Source organism: Phyllostomus discolor, chromosome 10, assembly GCF_004126475.2.
Source record: "Phyllostomus discolor isolate MPI-MPIP mPhyDis1 chromosome 10, mPhyDis1.pri.v3, whole genome shotgun sequence".
Classification (NCBI taxonomy): Eukaryota; Metazoa; Chordata; class Mammalia; order Chiroptera; family Phyllostomidae; genus Phyllostomus; species Phyllostomus discolor.
Genome location: NC_040912.2, coordinates 14813390 through 14837856, shown reverse-complemented (window position 1 = coordinate 14837856; position 24467 = coordinate 14813390). Strand labels below are relative to the sequence as shown.

The window sequence follows — 24467 nt, the reverse complement described above, 5'->3', positions numbered from 1 at the left end:
TGTGGATAGTGTAGTGGTCTGGATGGCAGTGTCATTAAATAAACTTGAACAAGCAAAACATACTGTTTTAGAAGGTGCTAAGTTTCAGAAATATGACAGAGATGTCTCTATATATCTGTATCTGCATTCCCGGGTCCTATCATCTAGGACACTGCTTCGGAGTAGGGACTGGGCTTTGTAGAATATTTGAAGTTCAAAAGGTGAAAGCTGCCGCATCAAGTTCTCACCTAAACCAGTGTTTCCTTGTTTTCACTTTCGTCCGTAACAAAGTTTTACTGGACCACAGTGAAATGAGGAGCAAAGAAAGCCAAACATCCCATTTTTCATTTATAAACTATTCTCCTTCCCTTCCACTCTCCCTGCTTTTTTGATGTTAATAGTCTCTGTTTTGTTAAATAATGTTGATGATATGATTTATAGATAATCACTTTTTTATTATAGAAAAAATAAAAAGTTGGCAATACTATATAGATACACCATCCACTCCCGCCTTTTTTGAAATTTTACAGATCTTGTGAAATTCAAAAGTCTGGGCACCTGTGACTTCTTTAAAGGAAAGAAAACAAGAAACATACTGGAAAGACTCGGTAAGTAGGAGAGGTGGCACATTGGTATCATCTTCCAAAATCTAAGAAATCTAATTATGCTAATCCAAGAATCACCTGAAAAACTCCCCACTTCTCTAACAAGCCCCTTGCCTTATTACCTCCCTGCTCGCTCTGGTTCCACAAAGTTCTTTGTTATTCAGTACCAATTTCTGCTTTTTTGTTTGTTTTGTTTTTCTTGAACCCAAAGTATTGCTTTATATACCCTCCTTCTTACTAACTTTTCAAAGTTGCATTTTCTAAATAAGTTCCCCAAATCTAAATTATTCTACAAATTTCTTAATTCTCTATTTTCCCTATGTACTTGAATTAACAAAGGCATTTGATGTCTTCTTGTTTTTTTGTGTGTGTGTGTTTTTAAAGGTAACATGTTCACCACAGCAAATTTAGAGAAGGACATAAAAATCACACAGGGAAAAATTAAAATAAGTCATAATTCCACCAATCAGACATAATTATTGTTGCTATTTTGGTCATATTCACTCAATGAGTGAATCATAGCATATATAATCTATTAGTAAATACCTTTTTAAATTAGAACTTCTAAATGTTCGCATAATATACCTATGGACTATTATAATTTGCTTAACCAACCTATTGTCTCAATTTTTTTAAACAAGGGAAGTTGGAACACCAGGATCTCTTACTTATTTCTAGGTACCGAATTAGAACACAAAAAATATATTTTTTTTAAACAGCAAACAAAACAGAATCCAACCACGTGCTAAAAACTGAAAGGTCATAACAGTTTCATCCTTTTAATTATATAGTACGACCTTTTTCTGACTAAATATTTCATTGAGATGCTATTCAACTTTACCCTCTTCATTGTGTTTTTTTGTGACTATAATTAATAACGAACTTTCTATGTGTTGACTAGGCTGAACTTCAGATTAACTTATTTAATGATTTAAACAAATGATTAAACAAAACAAAAATAGCATATGTTATTGTTAGCAATCCTAGATTCATATATTTCAATATTAAAAACATTAATTTACCTTGAAGAAATTTGACACAATGATTGAAGAGAAACGCTGGGCATATAGGTTAAGGCAGCATTGTAACACAACAAAAGGAATGTCAACACTTCAAACCTAAAGATAAACCAAAAGAATAGTTACAAATCTATAGAATTCAATGCCAAACATAATTAAATTAAGCAGGCACTGGGAAGAGATATTAGTTACAGAACACACCTGTACAAAATAATCACAATAATAATAGTACAAAAACTAAAAGGAAAAAGACTTCCCAAGTAGAGTCATATAAAAATTATCTTAAAAATATGATGTTTCCAATGACATCTAAAGCAAAGTTTAAGTGGGAAATCAGGAAGATGTATTTTTTTAATAAAGTGACTCAAAACTTTAAAAAATTGCTATACACAGCTCATTGAACATTATTTATAAATCTACTGAAATAATTTTTTAATCGGTGTGGTAGTACACTGCTTATGTCCCCACCAGGTACCTGTTCTGTGCGGTCAGCATCTCGCGCTGGGGGTGAGGCCCGCTGTACATGACCTTTGACAAGCCGTGCTGGGACAGCGCGCTCTCCGTCAGAGCCATGGAGCCAATGCTGGAAGGCTAAAGAACAGACACTTGAATGAGTAAGGAAAAGAAAGTTCTGTTGGAAACGTGATATTTAGAACACATATACCACTAAGAATGATTGCCATGAACATCATATATCTTAAAAATATTCAGGCTACTAAATTTTCTGCTCAAAGACTTAATAAATACTTAACAATCAAACTATTGTACTAACAGAAATAATCATTTAACTTAAAAAATTCTACCATAGAAATACATAACTGCTACAAAAAAAATACTGTTCTTATTCATCAGAAGGAGAGAAAAAATATTTCAAAATTAAGCCTTTGAATAGATCACTTACAATCAGGTTTTAGTTTAAAGTTAAATGATTTTGATTTCTCATTTCAAATTTGGTAACAGCAAATACTTTATTTGGTGTTTTATACTCAAAGTACTAATAAATTGATCAAAAATATTTGCTTCAATAACCAGACTCTAATTTATAGCAACTTCAAATCTTAGAAACAACATACTTGGATAAAATGTCACTTACTTCATGATATACAGATGGTTTGGATAAAGATGGAATTGTAAAACTCAGTACTTTGCTATGTCCCTGTTTGTCAACTATTTCCTAAAAAAAAGTAAAAGAAAGTATATTAAAATATATAATTTTTACACATAAATTTATAAGCTAAATTTAAATTATTATTCTATAAAATGGCCTGAAAAGAAAATTTTAAAATAAGTAAAGCCTTAAATTATGGTAACCTATCATCAATTATTCAGAAACACCTGCAGTTAACCTTCTTCTTTTAAAATATAAGTAACATACAGTCTTAAGGATGACTGAAATACTGATGTAGTATCTTAATAATCATTAATTTTTCTCATGCAGGAAGTTACACTTTTTAATCAATTATGCACTTAAGAAAAAAACCCTTAATTTTTTTCCACTTTGAAAAAGCAGAAATCTAAGTGTATAGAATATCATACTTATTAATATAAAAACACTAGTAGTAATTCATACTATATGTTATGTCAACCAAGTGAATTCTGGAAACAGTCCAGCTTTTATAGAATTATTAGTGGTAGATGTTAGACTAAATCTTTTCTCCTAAACTTTTTATGAAGATCACATACAATTTACAGACAATAGATTTTAAGTTTTAAAAAATTTAAAATTCAACAGTATTTCCAGCTACTTCTATACAAAATTGGTCTAATTTTCAGTCTTCAGTCAATCCCTAAGGATTTATTTACATAATTACATGTACACCTGCATAGCCCTCAACCTCCACATAGTTGTTTTTGGAAGAATGAGCTGAGTCATTTGATGTACACAGAACAAACATAGCTTTACAAAAATGAAAAGCCGTTGCTGTTAAGTATTTGCTTTTGCTGAAAAGGTTATGTATTTGCTCTTGCCAAAAAACACTTTGTTAGCCACGTTAAATACAAACCAAATTATAAACCCCGAGAAGAAGAGCCTCGATGCATCCGCTGCTGTGCACATTTCTGCTGGCGGAGACAGAAAGGTAGCACCAAATCAGTTCTGGAAGAAACTGCAGCGTAAACTGAAGTAACTGCTCCTCTCCGCTGCGATAGAATTCAAAGAGCTGGTGACAGACAGGTTCTAGCAACTGGAAGAAGAGTGAAATGTTAATTCAAGGGGTTGGATTGGATTTGAATGACGCTGATATATAAAATATAAAAATTTTTCCCTGACTGGTAATTACTGAAATATATAAATGTGCTTCCATTTTTTTGGAAGCAAAACTACTCATTGCTAAGCTACTTTGTAAAGCTGAATTCTAGTGGAAGGCCAAAGCAAAACTAGTATATATGGAAACACTTCATAAACTTTAAAATATTTTATAGCTCTAAGGTAGTGTTGTTATTAAAATCATATTTTTTTAACTTCTTAAAGTACCTAGGTTGTAAGAGCTTCTTCCTTAATACCTTTAATATCCTTTCTTCTTGATTAAAAAAGGCTACAGAGTTGGAGAAACTGAAATGGGAATCCTAGCTAGTTACTGTCACCTCCTGGGTTTAAGAATAGGCAGCATCTGACAACAATGGCTGGTGCATGAAGCAGCTGAATAGTCATGCAGCCTCTAGATCTAGATTTCTATTGTAACCACAGTTCGTTGCTACTGGATAATCTAAACATTGCTGTCATTTTGTTTTAAGTGTGATTTGAAGGTTATCTATCACCTTCCCTCTTCCACCACACCCCCAGCATTACCCAGTGAATAGGGTGATTTTTATAGTAGACATTTTACAATCAGAAAGTCAAGATAACATACCCTTACAGGTAAGCATTATCTTACAGCATATGCAGTGATCAGACACGGTCACAAGCAAACATGTCAAGAGATTCACAGACTATTCACTTTTCAAACCATCAGGCAATAGTTTAAGTCAACTTACTAAACAGATTTTCTAATAATTATTATAATGAACAGAACTAACGTATAGTAGATGTTTTGATTTCAAATAAGTTAAATATATAAAGTAAACTGGGTATTATAAAAGTATGATCTGTATAAGGTACAGCAGAAGGTCCACTGCAGTAAACACTGAAGTGATGTGAGTGGCATGTCTGTCCTTGAAAACTGGTCTTGCACCACGCTGTGAGAAACGGTGCTGGGGGCCATCAGAGCTGCATTCACTCTCAATCTGAACAAAATGAGGGCTATGACCCAAACTAGCCCATCAGAAATCTACCTTACAAACTCTGTCCAAAGGAGCCTGGTTAAAACATACTTCATCAGAGGAATAATGTTTAAAATCTGTCCAAAATATGAAGCGCAAAATGATAAACAAGACTTGTTTAATAAAGCACATAGTCAGACTTACTCTGTTTGGTGAAATAATTTTCCACTAAACTTGGAAAACTTCCCAAACACATTAAAAACTAAAACCCTTCAAGGAAACGCCTTACAAACACTATAAAAATGAAGAAGCTTGGGGGAAGAGGGGAGGACAGCAAAATATGGTTATTCTGGTCAGTTATTCCAGGTAACATTTTTGGCTTATCCCTAATCTTTCTTTCGGCACCTAAAGTTCAGGATGTGCTTTATAGCACACTCAGCAGAGGCAGGGTTATTCCTGAGCCCCTCCGTGAAAGGGGAACTACTCAAACAACCAGAGACTCTAGTGTTGATAGTTCTATCCCAAGACGCACTAGGTTCGTACAGGAGTGGACTCCAGAATAGAAGTTATTTTACCTCTGAACAGTACAGTTAGTGCTGTTAGAGCCTGTCGTGTCTTCTACCAAAATCAAGTACGGAAGAAAACCACACCTCATACCCCTCCCCACCACCTCCCCTCTACCCCACCTCCTTCCATTCCAACGACATTGCCCCAGCTCAGGTTCTCCACTGCTCCCTCCCAGGCTATTTTCATAGCTTCCTAGTCTCTTGGTTTCAGTTTTTCCATCCTTCAAATCTATCCTCCACAGTCACCTTCCTACAAGAATAATATAATCAAGTCATCCCTTCAGTGCAAAAAAAAAAACCACCAAAAACCTAAACTGCTTATGACAGCTTTCACGATCCACCGTGGTTGAAAACAAAACCTACCTTTGCAACCTCAGTTCCTACAAGTCTTATCCTCTCCTGTTAACTATTCATTGGCTTAGCTGCTTTTTTCCCCAAATGCCATGCCTTTTTATTTCCTATGCTATTTCCAATCCTTTTTTATTTCTATTATGAATGGTGGGGTTTATAATCACCAGAATATGGAATATAGATCCTCTTGTCACCTTCAAACTAAATTTGCCATCTAAAAAAAGAAAAGGAGATGGAGACAAGAGAAAAGAAAGGACGGCTGGGGAAAGCACCAGCTAGTGATTGCCGTTCTTTAAATGCCTTCCGTGTTTCCAGGCTGCCATATACTATCCCTACAGCTTAGAAGGTCCTTTCATCTCGCACACCTGGCAAATTCAAGTATATGCATGTAGATGCAGTTAAGAATTTTCTTGAAACCATGTTTACTTATTTCCTACTCCTTTTCTTTTTAAGATAAAGACCACGCGTTACTCATCTTTGACTTTCTATTGCCTGGCACTACAGCTGTCTCATAGTGGACATAGAAATAGCTGCTGAAAGAATACATGAATGTAGTGACCCAGACTTTTCTAGGCTACCTCCAGTAAGACAGAAAGAGGGAGAAGGGGAGAAGGAGAGGGAGAGGGAGAGAGAACATGTTCAGAGATGGCTTTTGGAATATAGTAAAATTCTATTTCTTGGCCTGGGGGAGGGTACATTAGAGTTCACTTTATTACAGGGTTGTTGTTTTTTTCACTCCGCCATTTTTGAACAAAAAGTATTCTTCTGTTATTCACTCCACCCCATTTCTCAAAGGTAATCAGCTAAACACTCCATAGTTCTATAGTCCTTTAAACACATAACTTTTCTTACTTCTATATATGTTGTATTTCACAATAAAATTTTAAAAATCAATCAGCTGGACGAGTACAATCAATAGTACTTGTACAATAAATTGGAAGAGAACTTACCTCACTTTGTGGCTCCTGGATAACTTTATAAAGAGATGAAACTAAAGAACTCTTATCTTTCAAATTTGTTGCATAATTTGATAAAGATGTTTCTGGTAGTGTCTAAACAAATAAAAAATATGATTTATTTTTATGAAATGTCCAGAATAGGCAAGTCCGTAGGCAGAAAGTAGACAAGCTGTTGCCAGAGATCAGACCATGGGAGAGGTGGGCGTGACTAACAGGTACGGGGTTTCTTTTGGGGGTGATGGAAATGTTCTAGAATAAAGATGAGGGTGTTAGCTGCACAACATTATGAAATACTAAAAACCACTGTATTTTCACCTTAAGACAGTAAATTTTATGTGAATTATATCTCAAAAAATAATTGCAAAAATAAAACAATATATATTTAATCCTCTTATCATCAACAGGGACATAAATTAACATTAACACTTCATCTTTGGCAATAATGTGGGAATAGAAATGATAATACAAACCATGTGAAAACTGGTTTACATGATATACATTACAAATCTCATTAGCCATATTGATCCTGTTGCATTATATACATTACAAATCTCATTAGCCATATTGATCCTGCTTTTTAAAAAAAATTTTTAAAGATTTTATTTATTTATTTTTAGAGAGGGAAGTGAGGAAGAGAGAGAGAGAAACATCAATGTGCGGTTGCTGGGGGCCGTGGCCTGCAACCTAGGCATGCGCCCTGACTAGGAATCGAACCTGCAATGCGTGGTTCTCAAAACCCTTCATTATCACAAGTGATAGGGAGCCTGTCCTTCTAGATGATACCCCTTCTTTAAGAACACGTGTCCATCTCCCAAGTCAGTGTTCTCTCTCATGCACATGCTCTCAATCAACAGATGTCAGTCTTGCAGTAGACATAACATCTCAAGATACTGCTAAGTCGTTCCAAGATATGCCACTTCTTACAGGTACGGCATCCTAGTGTTTCATGATTTAAAGTGGGTATGGTTAGTGTGTGCCGAAACACACACAGAAAAATTAAACAGCATGAATTCTTATAATAAGAGTATTTGATTAACGTTTACTTTACTGTGAGCTCCTTGAGGACAAGAACCATCTTACCGGCTCTCCATCCACAGCACTCAGCACAAAGCCTTGTATTCAAACTTTTACTGAAGGAATTTATTATAGATGAACAGAATAAAAAATAAATACTGTCACTGTTTACGTAAGCAGAGTCTTTAAACACAGGTCACATTTCACCTTAGGCTATATAAGAGAATAGATTCTTTTTTTTTTTAATTTAATAAGATAGTTTTGCTCAGCAGAGTGTAAGTCAAGGTGAGCTATCTGGGAACTGCCCCCCATTCTCGGGGCAGGGTGGGGATTTGCCACAACTATTTATATAAAGACGAGATTAGGGCGTTCTTCAATATTTCAAAAGCATGTAACAAAAGATCTCCAGGCAACATTTTATTTCCGTCATTTGATCAAAAGTAACCTAACACTGAGGAGTTTATATAAAAGGGAATAATAGCCACATAAATAGATTTCTAATACTCTGATAGAAATGAACCTGAATTATATATGTAAAATACATTATTATATACGTATACATATGTGTGTCTACTATAAAATTTAAAACTGAGCGAATTGAAATATAAATCTTTTAAAAACTTTTAAAAAATGAAAATAAAGGTTATAATATTATACATACTATTTAGACTATTAAAAATGAAAGATTCGTTAAAAATGCAAACTATTACAATTTTTAGCTCACATACCAATTAACCTTCACAAGGTGACTGTTTTCTGGGAAACAGCCGAAGACAAAGGACAGCTCTCTTCTGGAAAAGACAAGCGCTAGGAAATCCCCTGGGATCCAGGCTCCTACTGCTGAATGACAGGACAGGTCTCCTAAAATTTAGTGTGGTCGACTATTACATTTTATCACAATTCTGTTGTTATTTCATTTTGTGAGTGTGGGAGAAGTTAATTTTGTTTATAGAAGGGGAGAAAATATAAAGGTTGTGTTGTTGAACAGTGCTTTGAAACACTTAAGATCTAAAAGAGCCTGATGAGCCCTGGCTGGTGTGGCTCAGTTGACTGGGCATCTCCCACACACTGAAAGGTTGCCAGTTCAATTCCCAGTCAGGGAACATGACTAAGTTGCAGCTTTTGTCCCCATGACTAATCGATATTTCTCTCTCACACTGATGTCCCTACCCCTCTCTTATCCCTCCCTTCCCCTTTCTCTAAAAATAAATAAACTCTTCTAAAAAAAATAAAAATAAATAAAAATAAAATAAAATATCCTAATGATTTAAATGCTGTTACAGCAAACCTTTAAATTTCTCTGCATTGTGCCCTGGTTGGCATAGCTCAGTGGATTGAGTTCGGGCTGCTAACCAAAGCATCACAAGTTCGATTCCCAGTCAGGGCACATGCCTGGGTTGCAGGCCATGACCCCCAGCAACCGATGTTTCTCTCTCTCTCTCTCTCTCTCTCTCTCTCTCTCTCTCTCTCTCTCTCCCTCCCTTCCCTCTCTAAAAATAAATAAATAAAATCTTTAAAAAAAACTTACATTCTTTAAAAAAATATTCTCTGCATTGTATCAGTTCAAAGGTACTGCCCTTCTTAAATACCAGCTAAGCTTTTTCATTTTTCAGAAAGCAGAACTGGAGACAAAAAAGAAAAAAGTAATAATGGGAAACTATGTTGGAAAATTAATCTTGGCAAAATTTAAAGACAGATGCTTCATACTAAAGTATGACAGATGGTTTTTTAAAAAATGTAAGGATGTGATACGGTTTGGGTGGAAGAGAATTAATGAAGATGGACAGATGGGTGGAGAACCAGTAAATAAAACAACTCTGTTCAAAAATGTTACACACGAGACTGGATTTTGAGTCACATAATGATATTCAGTGACTATCAGGAAATTGAAAAATTCAGAAGTCTAGAGTCTGGAAATGTACTAGATAAACCTACATGGAGCCTTAAGAAAAACACAATTCAATCTGAAAGATAATATGTTATAAATAAATCTTTGAAAAGCTAGAGGTTGATCTATTCATGAAATCTTCAAGAAGTCCCAGTCTAATTATTTTGTTGGTATATAAAGAGTACTAGCAAGCACCCAAAGCCAGAGTACACACTGAGTGCTTCTTCCCAAAAGAAAAACAAAAGGATTTACACGCAGAGCAAACTGAATTGTCTTTGTACGTTCAAGAGAATGTTGAGTGTGGTTGTGAAGCTGGGAGTTCAGACTGTGACCGTGCAACAGTGTAGAGCGGAATCACCTTCACGGAGCTCCTGCACTTAAATTTTCCTGCTGACAACACTGAGACCCAAAGAAGTTACGTGATTTGTCTAACATCATAAAACCGCCTATAAGAAGAATAATTAGATCAAAGGGTTTCTGACTTCTCAGACCAATGTACTTTGTGCCGCTTTACCGATCATGATGCCCTTGGCCATATGGCACATGGTTGTGAAATTAACCAAGCAGAGCTTTTTCTAAATACATATAGTTATATAAATATTTGTGGCTCAAAATCCAGTCTCATGTGTAACATTTTTGAACAGAGTTATTTTGTCTATTGGTTCTCCACCCGTCTGTCCATCTTCATTAACTCTCTTTCACGCAAACTATATAACATCCTTACATTTTTTTTAAAAAGTCTGCCAAATGATACTTTGGTAGGAAGCATCTGTCTTCAGATTTTGCCAAATTTTAGCCAAAACTGTAATTAAAATCACAAATCATTTCAAGAGACAAGATACTCTAGTTTTAAAAGTACTTAAGAGGTTTGTTCTCAAGTACTTTTCTACAGTCCATTACCTATAATAGGCTAATTTTTCCTGATAACCTTCGTCTCTTTAACAAATGTAAAGAGAGCTGAATTTAATACCCAATTAACACAATTCAAAATAACACTCAAAATAGCTTTCTGGAATGTCTACCAAATTAACCAAAGAATAGGAAATATCACTTTAACTGGCTATAATATAGACTAGACAATAATTTAAAACATTTGTTATACCAAATCAGTTGAAAATCTTACAGGATTAGGACAAAAATTAATTCATTTTTATTTATGGGGCTTAGGATTTCACTTCTCCCAATGAGAAAGTTTCCTTAGCCTAAAATTAAATTTATAAAAAGTTTAATAAAATATCACTCTCCCCATAATACAGGGTGGGGGCAACAGTATGTGAAAGAGGTTATTCTTATATTATTATCTATTATTGTATTATTTTCTATACAAACAACTGTAAGCTCACTTTGGCCCCACCCCGTATATGTTATGTTGACAAAATATTACTTAGATAATGCTTTGTTTAATCACATCCTAGTTTATTTCAGTGGATGATGGTATTTCGAAAACAAGACATATGTGTTTGGTATACTCATTGCTGCTGGGGTCCCATTGCTTCTTGGCCCTCTAGTGACAAAAGCTAGAAAATATATGCATGCACATATGTATGGATACACATGTATAAATATATCATATACATTCTCTTAATTCCAATCCAACACCTTAGGGTTCTTTCTTGCTTTCCCCATTCCATGTTTCTCGTTCCTTTCTCAGGCTCAGAGAAGTCTAACTCCCATTATCCTCCACATTACTTACTTACTCAAAGTGAACAGCCTACCAATGTAACCACGCTGGCTGACTCTTCTCCATGCCATCTGTGTAACTCTTCCCCCAGAAAATCCATTTCTTCAGACACTAGGGCACATTACCGTCCTTACTGCCATGCGACCCCCTCCCCCCTCACCGCTGCACTTCCTAGGGTGTCTCTGTAGTCAAGTCAAAAGGAGAAAGAAGGGAATAAACAAAGATGGGAAGGAGAGGGAATCAGTCACAATTTTCAATTATTTGCCTTAAGAGTTGACCCCTCCCCTCCACCCCATCTTTTCATATGCCATCTTTCCACAACTGCCCTATTAAAGAATGGCTAACTGGCTGTATTTGCTTTTGTAAATTTGACTTCACCATTAAAAATAAGAATGCCCTAGAAGTGATACTCACTTCTGTTAAATTTCACAATTTTCATCAAACTGCCAAAAAAGAAATTGTGATATAATGAATCATACTAAACACTCCTGAAGCAGGAAAAAAAAAGCTTAAAGCACCTTGAACACTTATTCACAAACACAGCATATGCATTAAAAAAGCACATACAAGATTTAACCAAACTATTGCAATATGTAGAAGGTACTTTATATAGTGCACTTGGATAATATTCTACAGCACTCTGTGATGAGTTAGGGGTTCCACAAGAGAATACGTGATTCATGACTACAAAAACTGAAAAAGTAAAAATCTGCCCAGCTATTCATTCATCATGATAACAATGACTGATAAGGCCAGCTACAAATTTAATAGGAAACATTGTTTCTCCCAAGGACACACCGCAGCTGAAAAGTATCATAACAATCTCATTTTTTGAGTGACTACCATATTGTTACTCGCTGAGAAGCCTTATTATCTAAAATCACTGCTAGCAAAAACTTGGTTGTTTAAACATATATCAGTAAGAATGAAACATCCCGCACCTGCCTGAAGGATCTAAGTCACCTTGACACAGAGAAGCAGACTCAATTTCCAACCTCGGTCCAGAGGTCCGGTGGAGGGCTTTCTGAACATGACGTTTCACAGAGATGCTAACTTGGTAGTTTTGGAGACAACGGGACCCTGGGTCTACTTCCAAGTTGAGACCAGGTGTCGACCCCATTTACACATAGCTCTGTTTGATTTGAGTCCATCAAAATACAGCTTCATTTAATTTTCATCTGAACTCCATCCTTTCTCTAATTCCTACAGTTTTATTTTTTCCTTTGTTTGGCAAGATATGTTGTCTCTCTCACTGAAACAAGTCAAAAAGTCTGACATAATTATGTGTAACAATGAGACCCTGAGGACAAGGGGGAGGTGATTCACTGGTTAAAACAACACGATTTTAGCTATCATAGAGACAAGTTCATGAAACATGAAAACACAAGTTTTATTTTCACCAACTAACCAAAAGCTATACACCCTTTATCTAGTCACTGGGTTAGCCAGCTAGAGAAAGACCCACGGGTGGAAAGTTGGGTAAATATCTTTGCATCTTCTCCTCACTGTTGATCATGCCCACTTTCATTACACAAGTTGGGACTTCGATGGTGGTTGAAAAACATGACATCAACCTTCAGACATTCTAACCATTCTGTATGGTGTTGCCATAAAAGGGAAAAACTGTTTGAACCACATGGAAGAAAAAACAAATTCTCTTCTAAAGAAGATTACTACATGTAAAAAATTCCCTATTAGGATTATTTGGAACATACTTTTACTTCCACAGATATTTAGCTTTCCAGTTGTATTTTTAAAAAGATTTTATTTACTTTTTAGAGAGAGGTAAAGGGAGGGAGAAAGAGAGGGAGAGAAACATCAATGTGTAAGAGGCACATCAATTGGTTGCTTCTCACACGCCTCCAACTGGCAACCTGTCCCACAACCCAGGCTTGTGCCCTGACCTGGAATCGAACCTGTGACCCTTTGGTTTGCAGGCTGGCACTCAATCTACTGAGCCACACCAGCCAGGGCCAGTTGTATTTTTCTTTAAAGCCACTAGAATTTAAACCCCAGACAAAACTTCTTTGGAATAAAATTGTTATATTAAAGCAAATATTACCTTAAACTCTGATAACCATTCCTCCACAACTCCTTTTTCTGAAGTGAACATCTTTCCACATCTGTTCCGAACCTTCAACCTGAAAATTCACATAGATCATTGTTAAAACTTTAAGTATTTTCTTTATAATTTGATTACTATAGATAAAATTGAACCTATAAATTTTAATTATTTCCTATTTGTAAAATTAAAGCAATTTCAAACATAAATTACTGGGTTCATTTAAAAACCAATGTGCACAAACAAGCATTAAAATGCAAGAATTATGACAAAAGTATAAATATCATAATATGAAACCGGCTCTGCAGTTTTCATTCAGCTTTCAGGAATGCCAGTTGCAAAATATACTGGACATTATTTCCTAGTTTCAGTTAAATAATTTCAAATAGATCACGCATCTTAAGAAAGCTGCAGAAAACTGCATCCCAAATTGACTTTACAGAATGCATTAAAGTAATTTAATTTGCTTATATTTCAGTTATTTACAAGAATAACAATCTACCTAGGCAAGCCACTTTGGTTCTCAGAAAGCTTAATATTCATAAAACAAAAGTAAAAGTGATACTATCCAAGACAATGACTATAGTTATTCAGAATATTGGAATTACTTAAGTATAAATAAGAAAAATAGGAAGCTAAGGAAATGCAAACTAAATTTACCTCAGGTAAAACTTATCAAAGTATAATGTAGTTTTCTTCACCCATCCTTAGAAACGGTTTCTTGAGGGAAAATCTTAGCTCTATCTGAATTTCCTACTTCCTAATTCAGGTACAAATCCTGCACTAGGCTCCTTAATTTTCATCAGCATTCTCAGGTAGGAGAAACTGAGGCTGAATTGCCAAAAACTGAATGCATGACCTTGAGCAAGTTATTTGCCCTTGTTTTTCACCTGTGGAATGGGGATAACCACAGTATCTACTTTCAAGGGGTTGTTGTACAAGTTCAACAAAAAATTGCAAATAAAAAATGTATCATAGTACCTGGCAATAAAGTATTATTACTGTGCAATATTATTACTAAAGAATATCAACTTGTACAGCCTCTGAACAGCTATCAAAGCACACGGTGGATATGCCTTAATGAACAACACAAGGTTCTTGCTAAAAAATAAGTTTCTGTTGTCTAATTCCCATGAGAAACAATGTTAAGAACACATACGCACATCCATGGGGAATTACTTGAGAGATAAGGCATTATATCTTTTAGAATTAAAAATAGCCCATTTATTTTTTTTATTCTAAATTTTATCTTTGGAGCAAGTCAGACAATCAGAAAACCACATATTTATGCCATATTATTGATTTCATAGAACTGTGCACTCAGGAAAACTGCACTTTGGAATTACGTCCAAAATGTTACTGAAAACATTGCTAGACGTGTTATCCCCTTTTAATCCAACAGAGAGAAAACTCACATCTTCAGTTTTCAGTGCCAGGAAAACTGTGCTTTAGAGTAACTGGTTTGCTTTTATATTATGGGTACTGTGAATCTCGAAACTGATTCTCCTTGCTTTGATGCTAATAAATGAGAGTCAAAGTTTCGGCCCTAACTCTGTCCAAAAAAAAAAATAAATAAAGTAGGCCTGAATGAATCTTACCTGTTGTGTTATATTATACTGTTACTCTTATTTTCTTTTTGTGTGGACTTGTGTAATTTTATCCTGTTATATACATATTGTAAAGCAAAATGAAGCACAGTAAAAATAAGTTTACATACCCTTTTTTATTTATTCATTGTTTTATTTAGTAAATTAGGAAAGAAAATGATCACAAATAAAACCAGGCTATATCAGGTTACTGAGAATTAAGGAGATGCATTTTTTGGAAACATTTCATTTATTTACTTTTGGAGAAAAGGGGAAAGAAGGAGAGAAACAATGATGTGACAGAGAAACATCTATCAGTTTCCTCTCGCAGGCTCCCTGCCTGAGGATGGCACCAGCAACCCAGGCATGTGCCCTGACCAGGAATTGAACCAGTAACCTTTTGTTTTGAGGGATGACACCCAACCAACTGAGCCACACCGGCCTGATTAAAATGAGTATGATTTTAGAGAGAAAAGTTATGTTTTAGTAATACACATTGGTGGATATTCGATTCTAGGGCTGTTTGTTGTCTTTCAGGGTTTTTGTTTTCTACCTGTAAAATGTACTGGATGCTGAATTCTTCTAGTTTCCTCCAATAACTGTCTATGACTCTCCAAACTAACAGTTACAATTTTTCTCCCATTCTTTGACCTGGAATCATTGAGAGCCAAAATTGCTCTTCTCGCAAAGCCATGAAAGCTAAAGTGGGACAACTTGATATAAACTTCGGAGAAATCACTACAACAGCTCATACATTTGACAAATCTTCATGCCTACTGCATAAAGATCACTAGAGACATTCAAACTGCAAACCAGGAAAATCTATTGTCATTGCCTGCCTTCACTCCATCTGAAGATGCTTGAAGCAAGACATCTAGAAATCTTCTCTACTGCCTGCCTTTAGAACTCAAAAACGGGGATTCCAGTCTGTTTCAATCATTAACCTTCTTTTTTTCTTTTGTTTCCATAGAGATGCCTCTTATTAAATACATGATTGCTTTCACCACAGGACTAATTTTGGGAGCCCACCTGCATCACCACCTCCTGAAATGAATAACAACTGTTTAACGAGACTGACCTATACTCGGGACTGAGGCTGGTTTAACAGGATGTGAAACCATCAACCCAACTCCCGGAACGGAACGTGATACTTCTCAGGAAGTTTCAGAGGAGGAAACTGTTGGGATTCAGAACAAGTCACCCCGAGATGCGTCTCTGTGGTATTCAGATTATTCTGAGCTGAAGGCAGCCAAGACTCTGTGGACTCAAGAGAGACTCTGTCCCCCTCCCACCCTCATCCCTTTAACTACCTAGAAGAATTTGAATGAAGGTCATTGCCCATAGTAAGAGATTATGAGGGATCGCCTTCCTTGACCTATCAGTCTGGCAGGGCAAACTACTAATGACTAAACATCTCTTCTTATTGTCCTGAAATGATCCTTCAAAGCCCCAAGGATCCATACCTCATTGTTAGCTCAGAATGGCCTGCATGTACATACATACCTCATTTTAACTTTCTGTCACTGAGCCTCTCCTGCGTGTGGGGTCTCTGACTCTCTCCTGTATGTAGCCATCCTGCCCATATTGCAGAAGAGAGGATAAGGAGGGTAGAGAATGCCCCCTAAGGAGACTTCTCTCCCTGAGTTCTTCATATACGGCACTGGCCACACTTCAGTATTAATGGCCACATACAGCATTATGGAAGGCTAAGCAAAAAATTTTTAGCAGGGTAACACATAGCTAAAAATTTGGGTTCTACTCCTAAGAGACAAGTGAAAAAAAATATTTGTGAACAACAGCAGTCTGTGCTACAAGTGCATTTTGTTATCTGACAGGGCTTAGTCCATGCTGCTATTATAAATGGGCTCTTCTCTCTTTTTTTTAAGATTTTATTTATTTATTTATAGAGAGGGAAGAGAGAGAGAGAGAGAGAGAGAGAAGCATCAATGTACGGTTGCTGGGGGCTGTGGCCTGCAACCCAGGCATGTGCCCTGACTGGGAATCGAACCTGCGACACTTTGGTTCGCAGCCCACGCTCAATCCACTGAGTTACACCAGCCCGGGTGGCTCTTCTCTTTTTTTAAACTTTATGTTTTGTTTTTTGTAATTATAATTACTGACTACAAGTATTTAGGAAAGCCATCATTTTTCTATGTATTCTGCTTGGTTCATTTCTACCAATCTTACTGAATTAGTTATTCAGGGGCCTGTGCACAGGGGCCTCAGGGCACAGACTGCGAAAGACACCTGAAGCTGACGGCGACTGCAGACCAGCTAACCCACCTACATTCGCAGTACTTTTGGGTGGGAAAAGAGGTTCCTGGTACAACCTTGAACTGAGCTGGCAGAGGGTGACAGGGTGACTCTTCTTTGGGTGTCTTAGAGGGAAGAGGCTTTGAGACAGAAACCTGCTGTTACTTCCAAAGACCTTGGTGATAATAGCTCTGCGAGCAGATTTTTGTTCTTGTGTTATTTTCAGTTCTTGAACCTATGTAGTAGTTATAGTGACAAATGTTTAACTAGATCTCCTCTGCCTTTTTCTTTCCCTTGCTTTTGTTACCCAGATATTTTAGGCAGAAACTTGCCATTAAACAAAAGATTTCTTTCATTTCCACCAAATTCCATCTGTGGAGATTTGCCTGGTAGGTGAGCGAGCGGTAGGACCCACCCCTACCGGTTGGGTTGAGGAACAGTCTGACAGTTAAATTTGTTATTCTACCACAATGTTAATCTCCAATTTAATCTTACCTGTAAGAATGTTGCCATTTTATTGACATGTCATATTTTACAATTCAAACATTTTAAAATGGCAGGTCTTAAAGTTTGCTACCATGGACATGATATGAAGAGATGTTGGCACTACTGCTAGGATGACAAGTTTCATAAAATATTATTTTCATAAAATGTTATGAAAAGATTCCCAAACTTTTCAAAAATAAATAATCCAATTTGAAAAATGTTAACCTAATTAGCTAATAAAACTGACTGCTTAGCTCATAACTGAGAGCTATCACTACCACAGACAAATAATCTGAGCCAATTCACCCTCCCCCTCACACCCTCCCAGACAGACACAAACATTTTAGTCCTGCTAACACCTGTACAAAGCACATTGCTATGACAGGTTGATATAATACACTGAATCTTAAAAGGTAAAGCTGAGGGAAATTACATGAAGGGCATATAGTTGACTCTAAAACATGGACAAACAAGGATGGGGAAAGATGACTACTTACAAAGAAAAATAATTTAGGTGCTTAAAAGAACAATAAGAGGGATTTTAAAATGTAACATAATCACCCCAATAAGTTAATGCCATGGGCTGCATTAGTAGGAAATATGTAGGCCAAGGAAGTTAAATGGGTGCCACCAACAGAACATGGTATTCTACAGACACTGAAGAAAAGCTAGAGCAGCAACTGGAGCCAGAGTCCTGTTTCCACCAAGTATTCCAGTGCGACACGGCAAACATGGAAACCAAGGCTAGGAAAGTTTTGGTGACTTAACTTAAATGGCGCTGAAGTACAAAAAAATGACGGCTGTCCTATCTAGCACACTCAATAGAAGGAGGAAAAAAAACATGAGACTACTCTAAATTGTAGAATGATAAATGAAAGGTATCATTACTAGTATTGATTTAGGGAAATATTTTTTAACAAATAGTTTCTAGCTGAGGGTAAATTTTATTACTTTTTATTTTCTAGGGTACAAACATATCAGAACATGACAAAGTACTCTAAATTAAGTTTGTAAAAAAAGTATTTAATTCAATTTCTTACCAGAATTTGAATTGCTTGAGCAATTTTTCTTAACCAGATTTCTCAAACTTTTGAGAACTTTGAAGTGCTCAAGGAATTTTTCTTAACCAGGTTTTAGTTTTGTTTGTGGCTATTTCTATAATTAATTTGATATCAGGAACTTGATCAGGATTCAGCTCCTATTCCTAGAATATATTTGCAAGGCTAGTTCTAAAACAGTCAGTACTAAAGCTGAAAAAAAGTCAAATCTAATAGGCAAGTTTCAATGACATAGCTCTTTAATATAACTGTTTACAGCAATTTATCTCATTTGTTACTTTAAAAAAAAGATATTCTTCGAAATCTCTGTAAAGTCCAACAATTCAGAATTTCACAGGTAGAAGAAAAGGACTTTAGCCATCTAGCCAATCTATCCCACATTAGGAAATCGAGACACATATAGAGGTTAAACACAAGAATCCTCTCTTAGTTACAGAAATACTAGAAACCCACCTCCTAGATCCTTCCAACTATACATCATGTTGCCATTGTACAGTAAAGTCAGGGAAAATAAAAACATCACCGTCTGTATTAATTCACAAGCGAGGTACTTGCAAGTACATTAAATAGCTAAGGCAGTGCTTCCTGAACTTATGTTATAAGAAAGGTATTCAGAAAGATATTAACAATGGTACTAAAGAAAAAAAAAAGCTTTCCCTGTGAAAATATAACTATTCAAGAAAGTTAAAGACGGTTTTTTTTTTTCAGCTTAAAGGACTTCTCAGGGCCTCTAATACACAAAATCTGTGTTATAAATCTCCAAGAAAGGTGTTGAGAATGAAATATTTCCCCAAGTGCATTTAACCATAGAACGCTTTACTGTTCAGATACAACTGGCGTCACTGGGAATGAAATCTGGAAAACAGTGTGAGTCAGCTGTGTCATACATAGCAATGACGGATGTCCATGATGGGTGATATTGTGGTGATGAGTAACATTCCTCAAGCACTTATGTGTCTGCCACCACGCTAAGTGCTTTATGGGGATTTTCATTTAATCCTCACGGCCTTCCTAGATGGTGAATTAATATAACCTCTACTTCACAAGAGAAGATGGGGGAGGGAAGGAGAAAAGGAGGAAAAGGAGGAGGAGGGAGAGGAGAAGGAAAAAGGAGGGGGAGGAAGAAGAAAGGAGGGGAAAAAGGAAGGAGAGAAGAAAGGAAAGAGAGAGAAGCAATAAGGCCTAAAGAAATATCCTGTCCACCCTGACCAGAGCGGCTCAAGATGGTTGGGCATCGTCCTGCAAAGTGAAAGGTTGCAGGTTCAGGGCACATGCCTGGGCTGTGGGTTTGGTCCTGGTGGGGCCACTATGAGAGGCAACCAGTCAACGTTTCTTTCTCTCATTGATATTTCTCTCCTTCTCCCTCCCTCCCTTCACCTCGCTCTAAAAATAAATAAAATCTTTTTAAAAAATTACCTAAATTACCTGTCCCAAGTCACATACAGGAGGTGGCTGAGTTAGCATAGGCCCCAGGCAGCCCAGCTCGGGAGCCCCCATTCTCAGTCACCACCATTCATATGCTACCAACCATCCTACTCTCCGCACGTAACACTTCAAAGTTCACGATACCAACTCATGAGTAAGTTTACATTTATTCTTTTTTTCTTCCTAATGTTTTCATTCCAATTGAAAACTAGAATGTTTCACTCCAAAATAAATTGGTGGGGGTGGGGGGAGTTACATGGGTTATTCTTATTCGGTTTGGCAGGCAAGTTGAAACTATAGGGTCATAGAAAGAACACAGTAGGGTACTGGGGTCAGTCTTTAATGGACAGCGTGGGCTCTGACTCTTGTTAGCATATGACTTTGAGGACAAATTCTTGGTTTCGGTATTCTTCTCGACAACTGGGATGAAGAAAAAGAGGTGAAAAAGTATCTCACTGGTATTTACCACCGTGACCTCAGACTGTCAGCAAGGGTGCTCCCAACTGTATGAATGTGACCTAAGTTTCAATGCCAAAATTAGATTAAAATTCTTACTTGTCCATATGCTGGAGGTTTTTGTAGTTTTGTCTTGTTTTGCTTTATGGCAAACACATTTTTTTAACTCTGTAACTGAGATCTTTATTCAGTCCGCTAGTTCATTCAGTCTTTACCCTAATCTCAGAACTCTGGTAAACTGCTTCCAAGTGAGGAATGAGCAAGTGGTGTATTGTTGTGTATGTTCAAAAGTTTTTTCTTTCAGCAAAGTACCTCAGAACACTGTAAAAGAGGTGACTAAAAACAGCACTATTTAATATGTGATCCAATTTTAAAATGGCAAACAAAAAGGTAAAAATCACACATAAAAGGTCTGTCCAGAAAAGTTCAGCTATTGTTAATATAATGAGAACAGTTTGCAGGACATTTATGTAACCTGGCAGCCAAGGAGAGTGGATTGGAATGCGCATGTGTGAACAATGACGACTTCACTGTACTAGTCAGTGGGGGCAGTAGATGCCACTGAGTGAGCGTGTGTACTGTGTGGCCATCACATTCAAAATCACTGAGCGAGTGGAGCAACGAACCTGCATCTAATTTCGTGTTAAATTTGAACATTCCTCCACGGAAACTATTCAGATGATCCAGAAAGCCGCAGCTATGGGCAACTGGTAATTGGCAGCTTCATCACAACAATCGCTTGCTCACGCATCTCATCTCATGCAGAGATTTTGGAGAAACATCAAATCACCCACATGACTCAGCCTCCCTGCAGCCCCAATTTGGTGCCCTGCAAATTCTAGCTTTTCCCAAAAGTAAAATCACCTTAGAAAGGGAAGAAATTTCAGATCATCAATGAGATTCAAGAAAATATGATGGTGACTGGGAGAACTGTGTGAGGTCCCAAGGTGCCTACTTTGAAGGGGACTGAGGCATCTTTGTCCTATGTACAGTGGTTCTTGTATCTTGTATCTTCTTCAATAAATGTCTCTATTTTTTCTGTTACATGGCTGGACACCTTCTGGACAGACCTCGTATATTCAGCTATAGCTAAAGGATGTGATGAAAAAATGATGGAAACGACTGTGGCAACTAAGTATAACTGGTTGAGGAACTGAGGGCGTAGCAACTATCAAAGCAATAGACATGAGCCAAAATACACACTGCCCTGTTCCTGTTGATTATAACACAGGCAAAGGAATGTTGCTAAGATTATGCACAAGCAATTAGTTCAAATGAACATTATAATAAAAAGCATTTTGCTCAGTCTTCCTCTTCCATTTTCTACTTTGAAAAGGCAACGAGATCTCTTGGCAGAGGCTCTTCAACACTTAAGAACACAAATACCATAAACACTTTTTCTTTGCCAAACCAAACAAGTTCAGTTGAACTAAAAAATTAGCCAGCTGCTTGCCAATGACTGTAATGGGATGGGGGCGGTAAAAATGACTAGGTATTACTTTCTCCATTAAGCCATCCAAATTTCTCTCTCCCATGTCTTGCCTGGGGGAAGTATAAAAGTTCTAAGGTTTCGGCATTGAGCCTGGCAAACTATTCCTTGGGGATCAGCAAATGAAGGTATTTGGGATTGGAATTTTGCTATAGCCAAGCATGCAAGCCACCTGTATCAGTTCTCTAGGGTTATTGTAAAAAGTACCACAGACTGGGTGGCTTAAACAACAGAAATTATTTTCTCACAGTTCTGGAGGCCAGAAGTCCAAGATCAAGGTGTCGACAGGGTTGATTCCTGCTGAAAAACCACAAGAAAAAGATCTGTTCCAGTCTTTCCTCGTGGCGTATAGTCATCTCTGTCCTGTGTCCTCACATCATCTTTCAGATGTACGAAGTCATGTCCAAATTTTCTCTTCTTATAACCACACCAGTCAAATTGGATTAGGGCCCACCATAATTACCTCTTTTTAACTGAATTACCTCTGTAAACATCTATCTCCAAATATGATTCCATTATGCTAGGGTTATGACTTTCATATGTACATGGGGGAGGGACAAAATGCAGCCCACTAACACCATCAAAACTGTAATAAACTAGGTTTGCAGCAACTAATCTGACTCTCTTTTCTAGCACTAGAGGTATTTAAATGTCATCCATTTATTCATAAATTGTTAAATCTATGTCCTAGATGCTAGGTTTACAAAATTGAACATGGCATAGTCTCTGACTTAAATAGACTGTCTCTGACAGTCTATTGAGGAGACAAGTAAACCTAAAATGCAGAAGTGAGTGTCCTTTAATTAATTTTGAAACAAATCAAGGCAAATCAGGGTATTAGCAAATAAAATAATAAAAACAAATGCTATGAGGAGGAATGTCCAGTACAAAGCCCTATGTGAATATTATATTGCAACCATTTTGCTATCATTTGCCCCTCTTCCTTACTCTTTCCCAAGAAAACAGCATACAGAAAGGTAGTTCACAAAGCACAGCTCTACTTTAACTCCTTTCTTTTTAAAAGGCTTTATTTATGTATTTTTAGAGAGGAAAAGGGAGGGAGAAAGAGAGGGAGAGAAGCATCAATGTGTGGTTGCCTCTCGTGTGCCCCCTACTGGGGACCTGGGCTGCAACCCAGGCACATGCCCTGGACTGGAAATCAAACTGATGATCCTTTCATGTGCTGGCTGGCACTCAATCCACTGAGCCACACCAGCCAGGGTAATTCCTTGAAATCTTTTGAAGGAATTCAGAACAAGTCACCCCACACCTTGGATTATTTCGAGCTAAAGGCAACAGAAACAGCAGGTTCAAGAGAAACTTCTGCTCCCTCACCGCAACCCAACTACCTAAAACTTAAATCAGGGGCCTTGCCCATAATAAGCGATCATCAGAGATCATCTTTTTGACCTGTCGATGTGGAAGGCAAACTTAACTACTGATCATCTGCTCTTAGCCTTCTACAATGTGACCTTCCTCTCGGCCGAAGCCCCTGGGTGCCTCACCTCACCCCCCATTCGGAATGGCCTATGTGCCTCCTTTTCCCTTTCTCTCTCTGACCCTCTCATCTACGTGGGGTTCCCATGCACACAAAAGTAAGCTGGGTTTTTCTCTTGTTAATCTGTCTCATGTCATTTTGATGATTTAACCAACAAAAAGAACCAGCAGAGAAAGGGGGAATTTTTCTTTTACCCACACTTTTTGCAATCTAACTGACAACTTTCCCTGCTCTAACATATTGAGGACAAAGGAAGAGAAAAATGTTAACAGAACCGAGCTCCAACTGACTTGTAGGTTGGGTGGATATCTAAGGGTGAGTCACTGCCCTTTAGTAAATTGGAAAGAGACCATTATGAAGTCTACTAATAGAGCCTCACATGTTCAATTAGAAAATGTTCACAGAGAAAATGCAAGGAAACAGTGGCGGTACTATGTGCTAGTAGAGCCATAATAACGGAAGAGAGGAAGCAAAGTTTGCCATCCCAAAATGTGCCTTTTGGGGTAGTGATTATTTTAAGTTAGTTCTTTTTAGGAAGCAAACAAAACAACTCAAGAAAAAAAATCTGTGACCTAACTGCCTGCAAGACTTTAGATAGAGGACCTGCTCCGGGAAGAGACATATCATCACAGACAACTGTAGCTTAATATGAACTAAATATGAAGGACAAGGAGGAACCTAGCAAGACCTGTTTGATCTAAGTCCTCTCTGCGCCCCATTGTTGAAGATGGCCCAGCGAACGTTTATCTACCAAATATTTGCTTTTCCACCTCCAGGTGAATTGCCTTCCTCCCCTTTGAATTCTCAAACCACACACACCCCCTTACCCTTCTCCCTAGCTCAAGTTGGCATACAAGCTTTAGCTGCCTAATCTGCCCACAGGTTTCATATTCT

General features: G+C 37.1%; 1 protein-coding gene across 3 annotated transcripts in view; it reads right to left on the bottom strand.

Annotated features, from left to right (window-relative positions):
• Positions 1-24467, bottom strand: part of FAM126A (family with sequence similarity 126 member A) — a 60050-nt gene that overhangs the window by 26143 nt on the left and 9440 nt on the right. For 2 of the 3 annotated variants that reach the window (XM_036010515.1, XM_028525942.2), the window contains exons 2-7: positions 13323-13401; positions 6669-6770; positions 3607-3786; positions 2697-2777; positions 2079-2194; positions 1607-1702 (exon numbers count right to left, since the gene is read on the bottom strand). In XM_036010515.1, coding sequence (XP_035866408.1) covers positions 1607-1702; positions 2079-2194; positions 2697-2777; positions 3607-3786; positions 6669-6770; positions 13323-13373 — 626 coding nt within the window. In that variant the 5' untranslated portion in view covers positions 13374-13401. Of the gene's footprint in view, positions 1-1606; positions 1703-2078; positions 2195-2696; positions 2778-3606; positions 3787-6668; positions 6771-13322; positions 13402-19914; positions 19920-24467 lie in introns of those variants that run through there. The other variant, XM_036010514.1, reaches the window with a different exon arrangement.